Source organism: Geospiza fortis, unplaced genomic scaffold, assembly GCF_000277835.1.
Source record: "Geospiza fortis unplaced genomic scaffold, GeoFor_1.0 scaffold237, whole genome shotgun sequence".
Classification (NCBI taxonomy): domain Eukaryota; kingdom Metazoa; phylum Chordata; class Aves; order Passeriformes; family Thraupidae; genus Geospiza; species Geospiza fortis.
The window spans coordinates 617,406-629,361 of NW_005054319.1; the positions used below are offsets into that span (position 1 = coordinate 617,406).

Sequence of the window (11,956 nt, forward strand, 5' to 3'; positions counted from 1 at the left end):
CGGGCACACGGGGAGCCCTCCCCGCACCGCCTGTCCCTGCGGGTCCGTGTCCCATCGCACATCCCTTGGGATCATCCCCGTTCCATCCCCCTTGGGCTGCTTCTCCCCCCTGAACTCTCCTTGGAGTGCGTGTTCCCATTCCGTATCCCTCAGGATCTGTCTCCCATATCCTTCTCCCAGTCTCATGTCCCTTGGGCTTCCTCTGCCCCTTGCACACTCCCTGGGACCCCTCTCCCCATTCCATACCCCTTGGGATCCTCCTCCCCGTTGCATGCCCCTCGGGATCCTTGTCCCTTTGCACAACCCTTGGGATCCCTCTGCTATCCCACACCCTCCATGTCACCTGTATTCAGCTGCCTGCGACTGCGGTGGCATCCCAGGCCGTGGCAGGGAGGTGCTGAGATGATCTGAGTCCCTGTGAGGCTGGAGCAGTTTCATGCTGAGTTGTAACTTTAGCAGAGAAAACTCAGGGGAGTTTGCTACTTGCTTGGGAAGTGCTTATTTTCAGCTCTCTCCAGGACCAGTTAATTATCGCTGGAAAAAAAAAAATATTATTGCTAAGGTCTTATAATTAGGCAGCCTACGGAGACTGTGGAGCTCGGGAGGCAGCAGAAAGCAAATGCTTTTTGTGCAGGGTTTCTGGGGTGTGTGAATAGAGCTGCCCGGGCAGAGGGCTGGCATTTGCACTGCTGCATTACCGGAGAGCTGGGGCACGTTGGCGGCTCATGAGACCCTGCAAAATAATTACAGGGAAAAAAAAAAAAAAAACACCAAGAAAAGAAAACCTGCTAAAAGGACTCCTGATGTCCTTGTGGAATCAGGTCCCAGACTGTAACAATGTTTGTGGAGCGGTGCCTTTGGGACAGGCTGTTGGTGTTTTTGGGGCTGTTTTCCATCGTGTTTGAGCAGTCCTGGGGCTGCAGGGTCCGGGCTGCTGCAGGGTGCCTGCTGCTAATAATAACGTGGTAAGGAGTTTACCCGCCCTGATCCGGCTAAAGACGGCACAGAGAGAGCCACGGACATCATCAGCCTCCGGTCTGCCCCTAGATTAGGTGGATAAAACTCGCACAAGGCACGGCTGGGCTCTGGAGCGAAAGGAAGGGAATGGGGGGCTCCGGCCAGAGCCGAGGGGTTCGGGCTTTGCCCCGGCTGTGGGGATGGGATCTGCAGAGGGGCAGGATTTGGAGCAGGGGGCAGGATTTGGAGCCGAGGAGAGCTCGTCAAAGCCACCAGGGCGTTCTCATTTCCTTTGCTCTCCGAGTTCTAATTTGTTCCACATTGCAGCTCCGGAGCGGCCTCTCCCTCCACTTGCAGCATCCAGGCTGCGGTCACTGCCGTTAGTCCGGGGCTGCCACTCCAGTGATTTCCATTAAAAAAAAAAAAAAAAAGGCAAAAAAAGAAAAAAAAAAAAAAAATTTCAAACAAAGATCTGAGGAAACAGCTTTTCTGGTTCCTATTCTGGGGTGGTTATAGCTGAAATCTCACCACCCATCCGTGTGCAAAAAAAAAAAAAAAGGCAGAAAAAGAAAAATAAAAGAAAAATTTCAAACAAAGATCTGAGGAAACAGCTTTTCTGGTTCCTATTCTGGGGTGGTTATAGCTGAAATCTCACCACCCATCCGTGTGCTGGGATGAGCCCCTGGGGAAATTCCAGATGATTAAAAAGTGTTTTAATGGTGTTGTTGCTCTTCCCAAAAGGGAATAAGATGACCTGGTAGCTACAGGTTGATTGGCTTGATAGCATCCCCCCAGGGAGAAGAGGGAGAAACCTGGCTTGGGCTTCAATTGATTAAAGACTTGAACACCAGGAATAAATTCCTGCCATCCAGCGTGGCTGTATGGAAAATAACTCCTGGCAAGAAATGATTTCAGTCTCCAACATGAGAGGTGACTCTCTGGCTGTAATACACTCCTGAGAAGCAGTTGAGTTATGGGAGGTGATATTCTTGTAAAAATCTGCACTTTCCAGTATTAAAAAAGTCAATCCAGTCCAGTATTTAGAGCTGACATTGCACAGTGTCAAGAAAGCTGGTATTAAATAAACGTGATCCATTTCCAAGGCAGTTATCAGGGAGATTATCACTGCTGCGCACTGCTAGCTGGTAACATGGACTTGGTGTTTTTATCACTAATCTGGAAGAAAGGAGATGGAAATGAATTCTGGAAAAACCCGGATCTGCCCCAGAGCAGCTGAGTATTAATGGTTTGCACAAATCCGGGTGGTAAGCTGAGTGAGAGAAAGGCATCCTAACTGCAGCAGAATGGAACATGGAAATCTTTTACACCCAAAAATAATAACTGTGGCTGTACATGGTTTCCTGTCCCTAATCTGGATGGTAAATTTTCAGCTGGAGCTGCCTGCAGATGCTGGGAGAGGCAGCACAGGGGCAGCAGCTTGGGGGGTGGCTGTCTGTCTGTCCTCATTTCTGCACTGGAGAATTGAAAATTTTCAGGATAATGTGAAATTTGGCTCTGGGGAACAAAATAAATAGCAGTTGTTTGCCTTTCTGGTCAGAACTAAATTTGGGCTTATGGCAGCCAATCAAAATTTTCCTTCTCAGCAGAGGAGATGTGGAGTCTGAGGGGAAGGGACTAAGGGGCTACAGAAAGGGTCTTACAGGTGGAGAGGAGGGGCCATCCACTGAGTCCACTCATAAATCAAATCAAAGAAGAAAGAGGAGGGCTTGGCAAAAGCATCTAAATACTCTCGCAGAGGAGAAAATACATGGTAGCCAAAATCCTGTTAATTGAGCAGAGAAAAGATGGCAAGAATCAATATCTGGCAGCTGAGGGCAGCCACATTGGAAATAAGGCATAAATATTTTACCAGGAGGAGTAAATCACTGGAAGAAACGTGGAGCAGCAGAGGTGGGGCGGCACCTCTTTGCCTTTTGCATCTCGACCTGCAGAGTTTCTCCCACAGCCCCCAGGCTGGGCCAGCAAGAGGGACTGGATGGAACCACACCAAGGCCCTGATTAGGTGATTTAATTAGAGGATGATGCATTTATCTTTAATTATGGTGGAGCCATGGAAAGGAGTAGCTCTTGTGCCCTGATGGCTCTCCCTGAGGAACACCCGTGACATCCCTGGTGGCACTTGGCAGGTGCCTCTTTCAGCTTTGTCTCTGGCCACCAGTGGTTGTGCTCTTGCAGATCTGTGGTGGGAAGGCGAGGGGACAGTGCTTGGTGGGTCTTCTTGATGTCCAGCAAACCAGAGTGAGATTCAGGAGAGCAGATCTCAGTGAGCATCCCAGCACGCTGGGGCTGCTGGGGGAAGGAGCTGCTCCAGGGCTTGCTTGTCCACCTGTGAGTCAGGGCATCCCCAGCCTGGCATCCCTGGGGACTCGTGTGCTTAGGAGAAAGAGATAAAAGGTCACAGGGCTGTTGCTGGTTCCATCTCCTCCCTTTCTTCTTTCCTTTCTTTTCCTCCTGCTTCCTCTCCTCTCCTTTCCTTCCTCCTGCTGTTCTCTCCTGGTCTCCCATGCGATGGGGTAGGTGCTGTTGGTTATAGGGGGTATAGATGTGGTTCAGAATCCCACATGCAAACATCAGGACCGTGTTGCAGAACCTCTGAGCCTTCCAAACCCGCCACACTGCGAGCAGCTGACGTCCATGAGCAGCCCAGGACCTCTCCTCCTCTTCCTCTCTCAGAAACGTGACAGACGCCTGCCCAGGATGGGGCACAACGAAGGGCAAAGATTGTTTTGAGAAGGAGGATGAATGGAAGGGAAAAAGGCACGTGAGAAGGATGGCAAGGTAGGGTCTGAGTGCTGGCTGGGGGCCCTGGGAAGGAGCTGCTCACCCGTTCTGGGAGCAGGAACCTCAGGCCTGCAGGAAAGTCCCCGGTGGCTGCAGAGTCAGGCGTGGTGGTGGAAGGACACGTGGTGGCCACGTGAATACCGTGGGCATTTGTCACAGCTCTGCAGAGCCCAGACAGAGCTGGCTGTGGAAAATAGCTGGTTTTGGTGTGGTCAGGCACTGCTGTGAAGAAGTGAAGGATCTTGCTGGGAGGCAATCCCAGGGTTTTGACTAATCCATGCATACCCGTTAGAGAGAGAACCTCACTGAGGCTGGGGAAAGGGACTCTTGGGAAAGTCTGGATCATGCTGTGTCCTTCCAGGGAACTGGCCTGCAGTGAGAAAAGGGCTCAGCTGGGCTGGGCATGTCCAGGAGCATGTGTCCCACTGAGCTGCTGGAGGGTGTGACACTCTTGCTGGCTTGTCCCCGGGCAGCTGGGGGCAGCTGGAGCATCCCCGCTCCCACAGCGGGGCTCAGCGGGATTGCACATACCAGGGATTTCCCCTTGTACCAGACATTTCCCCTCCTACCAGAGATTTCCTCCTGGGGGAGATGCCCATGTCCAGCGTGCCTGAGCGCACGGATGTGGGAGGAGCCCATTTCATTATCATCTTATCCTGCCCATTAGAGTCCTCAGGGGGATTAAGACCGGGTGTGTCCTGCTGTCTCCGGGAGAATGTGATTTCTCAGGTCACCCAGGCTGGTGCCTGGTAAAATCACACCTGTGCTGCTCTAGATACTGAAAATTGGGGTGACACCTCCTCCTGATCCAGGCTTCTGACTTTTTTTCCCGGTGAAAAGTCTTTGCCCCTGAACCCTGTAGGAGCTGCGTTTTATAGAAAGAGTAAAAAAATAGCTGAGCTATAAATAACACATTCAACACCAGGGACCTGCAAGAAGCAAGGATGGTGTGTCTGTGATGTGGGCTTGGAGGAATGATTTTGCCACCAGCAGATGGTAAAACGTTTCCCTTTGTGCCGGGGGCAGTTCAGGGTGGAGGAGATAAAACCCATGAAACCAGTGATTTGATGACAAAGCCTTGTCTTTTGCATCCTTGATGACAAGGTCCTGTAGGGACTCTGGGGCAGTTTTCCTTGTGGCCAGTGTTAATGAGGGCTGGCAGGGCCATGCTGGAGCCTGGGGCAGCTGTTCCTGAGCCTGCCTGTCTGCCAGTGCCCTGACCTGCTCCCCGGGTCGGGGCTGCCAGGAGATGTCACACAGCAGACATCAAGGGATGTCCCCAGGGATGTCCCCAGCAGCTCTGGGCTCAGCAGGAGAGGGAGGAGCAGCAGTGTGGGGGCAGCCAGAGCCCCAAACCCCTCCCTGCCTCAGTTTCCCCACTTGCAAGGTGGGAGCAGGGGCAGCCTTACCTGAGCCCAGTGAGTTTGGGTGATGTTCTGGGACAATGTAAAACACAAGGTCCTCACAGCCCTGCTGTCCTGCCAGGAGTCCTGCTCTTCAGCACTCCAGGAGTCAGTTTTGGAACCTGCAGCCTGGGGACAAGGACAAACCTCATCATTTTCACAGTCCTGGTGTGGCTGGGAAAAGGGAAAGGGGTGACTTGGGATGCAGCAGGATTGCACAGCTCCCAACCACATCCTTAGCACCTGGTGTCTCAGTTTCCCATCTGCAGCATTCCCTGGGTCTCTGGCTGTGGGATGGGGGGATGCACGTCCTGCAGCAACCCTCCATGCACGGCTGGGAGCTGCTTTCTGGGTTAGAAGGTGACCTCTTCCATTAGCAGCAGGGACTTTTTTCTCTGCTCTTTTTTCCTGAATTAGATGGTGGTTTGGAGGCTGTCCAGGCCCAGCATCACTGCCTGATAGTGCTGAGTCTGCTCTGAGGCACGGCTGTGCCTGAGCCACTCGGGGCTGCAGCTGTGGGAGCTGCTGTCACCTCACCTGTGCCCAGCCAGGGACACCTGGGTCACCCAACTGCTGCATCCAGCTGTGGATGGCACATTTTGGGTTCCTCTGTGTGTGCATGGAGTCCCTGCACGTTATAGATCCAGAGGAGAGGGAGTTCCCAGTTCTGTCCCAAGCAAGAATGCTCAGATTGTCTTTCCTGACCCTGCCAGCAGGTCACAGTGTGTTTGGGGGTCACCAGCACCCTGCAAGCACCAGGTGCTGGTGCAACCAGGATGAGGACAGTGACATCAGGCAGGAGTGCTACCCACCTAAATCCAGAAGGGATTTGTGGTTCCTGGTCCACTCCAAGGGATTGAGGAGCACTGGGAGCTGCCACATGGCCTTGGCCACATCTCCTCCAGTCACTGCCCACTTGGGGCTGCCCTGAGCAGCCCTGCCCTGGGCTAACGTGACAAGGGCAGCCTTGTCAGTGATGCCACCCTGGGCCTGAACGTCCTCCACAAACAAGCAACAGCCAAGAGATTTGCCAGAGTCAGGACATTTTTAGAAAGGCTAATTAGAGTCCATTTTCACCCTGTGCCTCTCGCTGAGCAAAAGCATTTAGCAGTGACCTCAGAGTGAGCGAATTTGCACTTGAGCTTTCCGTTTCACCTCTAAAAAATGGGATTGCTCCATAAACTCGTTAGTGAAAGTAACTCCTGATGGCCTGGCTGCTGACCAGGATGGGCCCCGCCAAGTCCTGCTGGGCTCTGCTCTCCTCCTCTGGGTAAGAGGGACCTCTTGATATACATGATGGAGAAATATGGGGCCTCTCCAGGCTGTGTTTTCAGGGACAAATCCATCCAGGGGTGACTGTGCTGGTGCCAAGGAGCTTGGCTGAGCTTTCCCACTGGTGTTTTGGGTTACACAGGGGAAATGGCCTCCCTTGACCTGCCACCCTGGGGGTGACAGCGGCTCCTCTGTGGCCACCCGCTCGCTCTCCCCTGCTGCACATCCATCCTCCAAACCACTCACCTTCCCCTTCTTGCTCTTCCCTGCCCAGCTGTGCTTCATGACGACCTCCCCCACCATGTTTTATGGGCCGTCCTCCAGCATGGCTCCGCCGTCCAAGAACCGGCTGAAGCGCCAGAGCCGGCTCTTCTCGCAGGTGCTCTACCGCACCCTGAGCTACAAGGACCGCGGCTCAGCCCCCTCCGCGGCCACTGAGGACGACCCGGCCGAGCTCTCCACGCAGCTCTCGGCCCCTGGCATCCTGAAAATCTTTGGGGGCAACATCTGCGCGGGCACCAACTACAAGAGCGTGCTGGTGACGGGCAGCTCGGGCGCGCGGGAGCTGGTGAAGGAGGCCCTGGAGCGCTACGGGCTGAGCCAGCTCAGCGCCGCGCAGTACGCGCTCTGCGACGTCATCGGCCGCTTCCAGGGCCCCGAGAAGCAGTGGCAGACTGAGGGGCTGAGGGTGCTGGGCGACCACGAGAAGCCCCTGCTCATCCAGGACCTCTGGAAGCCCAGGGAGGGCTTCTCGCGCCGGCTGGAGCTGCTCTGGAGGGCCGAGGTGGAGGAGATGGCGGCCAGGGATGTGGACACCACCACTGCAGGTCAGAGCTGGCTGTGGCGCAGGGAGAGGGGTTGGGGTGCACCCCCAGAAGCCTTCCCACAGCAGAGGCTTTCACATGTGGTGTGGGTGCAGGGATGGTGCAAGTGGGAGGGTGGGCATGTGTTAGCTGCAAGGCTCCTGGGCGGAGGCAGGACTCAGCACTCTCCTGCATCAGTTTGGTATCTGTGACCTCAAATATTCACCCCAGCCAATTTAGGGGTTAATAACAAACCCTGCCCATGGCTGGGGAGCATCAGTAGTTCCTGCTCTTCCCATCAGTGAACAAGCACCATGGCATCCCCAGCTTCGTGCCTGGCAGAGCACTGCCCTGCTCCCCATCTCCCTCTGGGCATCCCCCAGGCCTGACACCCCGGGCAAATCTGCAGGAGCAATTAAGGAAAATGAAAAGCTAATGAAGAGAGAGCAATGTAGGGCAGGAGAGCCCCTGCAGCGGTGCCTGACAGAGGCCAGGGCTGGCAGGAGGAGATAAGTGCATCATTAGGAACCAGCAGCAGTAATGAAGCTTTCCTCCTCTCACCCTCAGATAAAAGTCCTGTGAGGATGAGGGCAGAAAGGTTTAAAATCAGATTTTTACTTGCACAATGTGCTTGCTGGGTCAGACCTGCTGACCAGGCCCCAGAGGGGTCAGCCACAGGGTTTTGCTGGGATGGGCCCCCAGCAGTTCCTCCCGCCTGTAGGGAAGGGCTGGTACTGTCAGAACTAAACTGGTGGTGATGCAGGATTGCTCTGTATGCTTGGCAAAGAAGAGCCAAGTTTCTGCCCCACCAGCAGCAGAACAAATGGTCCAACCTGTCCCACACCAGGGGGGACACAGCTCCTCTCCCACCCATCCTAACAAAGGTGGAAAGAACCCTGGCACACGGGGAGGGAATCCAGCCATGGGCACTCTGGAGGAGAGCAGAGGCAGCTGGAGCCTGCCCAGCTGCAATTTTCAATTGGGATTTCACCTGGTACTTGAGGACACAGGGCTGCTCCATGCTCACAGTGTCCAGTCTGGCTGCCCAGGGTGGGGGTGCCACAGGGGCTCCCAGCTCATTGCACAGACACAGAGGTGGCTCCTGCCACAGCCTGGGCCAAGGAGGTGGATGCTCTGCTCTTCTCTTCAGCTCTTCCTGCAGCCAGGATCAGAGAGATGTGAAGCACTTTGGGAGAGCAGTGATCTAAAAACAGCTTCAGCCGAATGGAGGGAAGGGCAAGAGCCCAGTGAGGGGTGCAGCACTCGGGGGGCAGGGCCACGTGGCAGCTCCCTGCCAGCCCAAGGTCACATCCACAGCCTCACATCCTCCCCTCAGATGCTCAAAGCAACTTTCCTCCCATGGGCTGGATCCTGGGTGAGCTGGGAGTGTGGGAGTGCAAGGATCCACCCAGGCAGGGAAGCAGCAGGGTCTGGGCTGCCCAGCCTGGGAGCAGCATTGAGCTGGCCTGGGGCTGCACCCTTGGGTCATTTCCATGGAGGAGCAGCTCCTGATAGGATCCTGTGCTCTGCATCTGGAAACAAGCCCGTTATGCTTTCGTTATCTCTTCATTTGTTTCAGCACTCCTGGGTGGGGCGGTGGAAATTCCCCATTTTTTAACCTTTGGGCATTTTCCATAGCTGACCAAGCTCTTCAAAGACAGAAGCTACACCCACAGTCAGGCTGTCTGCTCTGCAGAGTACACAGCCCATTGCTGTCTTACCTGGTAAAATCTCTCTCCTGCAGCCCTTTCTCTTGGTGCCACCAGGGGCTCTGTCACCAGTCCCACCCTGTGCTGCTGTGGGGCTGGGACCACCCTTTCCCACCTCATCTGCAAACTGCCAGGAATGAATGCAGTGATGCCGCCTGTGACCCAGCCCCCCAAAAAGACCCAAAACTCCTGGTGTAGGGGGTATTGACCGTGACTGCCCTCCACCAGGGTCACCCTTGTCACCAGGCTCAGGCTGGCAGAGGTCCCCTTGCTGAGCAGCAGCTGCCTGCCCAGGGTGGTGAGGCACTGGCGTGGAAAACACGACATCTGTGCGAAAGTAAAGGGACTTCAGGCTTGCAGCTCCCTCAGAGAAAAGCAGAGGAATGCTCATATCATCCCCAGGGCAATACCTGCAGGCCCTTCCCCACACAGGGCATCGCTGGAGCAGCAGGACAGGGACCACTGGGGTCGTGCAGGTGCATCCCTGGCTGGGGAAAGGCTCCACATCCACCCATGACCTATTAGCAAATAGCTTAAGACTTTTATCTGCTCAGTTACCCATTATCCTAATTAGTTTATTAGCTGCTTCCCGCTGGGGAGGACAGTGCTGGCTCCTCATGGCACTAATTAGCAGCCCAGGTAGAGGCTCTCTGCAGCTAACGAGGCAGCCCCTCTCTTCCTGTGCCCCCAGCCCTGCTCCTTTGGGGCAGCACAGAGTCATGGAGATGTAGGAAAAACAAACTGGAGGGTGGTGCAGCCCTTGGTATCTCAGTGGCATTCATTTTCCAAAATATCCCCATTTTGTACCAGGTCCTGTCCTAACTGGAGCTTTCCCAAGGGGCTGGAGGCTGAACTGCACACGCAGCTCCAGAAACTTGGGATTTAAGCCTATTATTCTAAAAGATGCTCTGGCAAGTGCCTTTGAGGATCTGGCTTTGATATACCTTAGCACAACTGCATCCAGGGAAGATTCCCTGCAGAGTCTGCAGAGCAATTACATTAGGAAGGACTAGCCTGGTCTTAGTCCCTCCTGGGTACATTCAAAGCATTTCTTCTTTCCTGGGGCCCATGGAGTTATTTGTTGATTTATTTCTCAGCCAGGAAAGCCAACCTCTTTCCTCAGCTGAAACAGAGGCAGATCCCAGCCAAGATCCCAGGCACCACAACTGAAAGTTTTTCCCCTGGGTTGCAGGATGGGTGTAGAGGCAGCAGCTTGGTGGGGTCTGGTGGATGCTGTCCAAAGGGTGCCCAGCTCTCCCTAAGGATGAGATCCTGCCCTGTGTTAGGATCTGATTAGGGAGAGATGCCTCTGCCTGAGCTGAGGTGTAAATGAGAAAAATGCTGAAGTAAATAATACAGATTTTATTAGTAATCAGTGTGAGGTAGAGAGAGAGAGAAAGAAAGAGAAGAGGGGGGACAGAGACAGAGCTCTTGTTTTGAGCTGGTGGTGTCTTGGGTTGGTGGTTGTGAATCTCCCCTACCAGAATTGCCTCTTACCCAGTCAGAGCTGATTCAGCACAGTTGCCGAGTTGCTTCCATTAGTTTCTTCCTTATCTTGGGAGTTCTGCCAAGTGTCCTTGTGGCCTGTAAATTCTGTATTCTTTGTGCCCACTATCAGTGGTACATCCCTTTTCCCAAGCCTTTTTAACCCCCTAGGCCTGAGATCACTGGAGCTTGTCCAGCCCTAAACTTTAACAAGGCCTAACACCCCAACAGCAGTAGCTCCTTTCTACAGTCCAAGTCCTGGCTATCCAGGGAGGAATGAAATATTTGGGGATGCTCTTTCAATCCTTACATGCTGTTCCCATCCCAATCTCCACGTGCATTCAGCAGCCACTGGCCCTGCACTGGAGATGTTCAGGCTGAGTTTTGGGTGGGATAACCTGCACATGCTTGGGAGAACAAAACAGTACCAAAGGATGAAAAAAACCTAACCCAGTTTTATGGAGGGACTTTGTTATGCTCAGGAAAAGAGCAGTGTTTATCTTTCCAGCACAGCCCTGGGGTTAGTGGGAGCCTGCGACAGGGGCTCTATCGGCAGTGAAAAAGCAGCTTTTTCCTACACAAAATAAATACAGAAGCTTCCTTTCCCCTCGATAAGGGGCTGGTGAGGGCCTGTCTCTGCAGGCAGTGGGACCCCAGGCCTGGCAGGCCCTGCTCTGTCCCACTGAGCTCCCCAGGATCCAGCCCCACTCCTCCCTGCTCGCACAGCCTGGTCTGGGATCTGCATTGTCCTTCATCCTCTGGCCCATTTCCATGATTTGGGTCAGGGACAGGGCCCCTGGGGGGAGCTGAGGTGTCCTGCAGACACGTTTGGGGTGGCCTTTGGCATCCCCAGCAGTGTGGTTTGTGTGGGTTTGTTGTCCTCCCTGGATGTCCCATCCGTGCCGGGGCCGATTGCCTTTTTAAGAAGGACACAGGGCACAGGACTGCTTGGGGTGGCTTGGCTGTGCCTTGGCCTAATCCCAAGGCACGTAAACAGCAGGGGCTATTTTCTCCCTGTCCCACCCCCCTCCCCCTCCCCATCTCTTTGATTTTCCCAGCAAAGGAGCGCTTCATTTAAAACAAACAAACAAAAAAATGTATTTCAGAACCAGCAGCCCATTCCTCACCAAATAAGGCATATGATTTTTTTTTTTTGGGTCTGAGATTGTGAGTGTCCCTTTAAGCAGCCCTGGGCACCAGGCTCTGTGCTTTGCCGTCCCCAAATCCCGCTGGCTGTCCCCAAACCTCACTGTCCAGAGCTGGGAGCAGGGCTCTGGCTCTGGTGCTGCACCGACAACGCTGCACTGCTGCTCCTGCAAGTGAATCCTGTAAGGTTTTTCCTTCTCTTCATCCTCCCCGAATGCCAGTGACCTGCTCCCAGGAGGCTGCCCAGCTGAGGTACGAGCATCACCCTCGGACACACAACTTCCAATTTCTCCTGCAGAGCTCAGGAGCACGGAGGGACCCGGCGGGACCCCCGGCTCCGGGGGTGCCATGTGAGGGGCTGCTTTGGCAGCTCGGCCCG

General features: G+C 54.3%; 1 protein-coding gene across 1 annotated transcript in view; it reads left to right on the forward strand.

Moving 5' to 3' along the window:
- The first annotated feature begins 3,622 nt into the window (after nt 1–3,622).
- Nucleotides 3,623–11,956, forward strand: part of RADIL (Rap associating with DIL domain) — a 20,897-nt gene continuing 12,563 nt past the window's right edge. The window contains exons 1-2 of the mRNA XM_031056555.1: nt 3,623–3,756; nt 6,709–7,261. Of these exons, the coding sequence (XP_030912415.1) occupies nt 3,721–3,756; nt 6,709–7,261 (589 nt within the window). The 5' untranslated portion in view covers nt 3,623–3,720. The remainder of the gene's footprint in view (nt 3,757–6,708; nt 7,262–11,956) is intronic.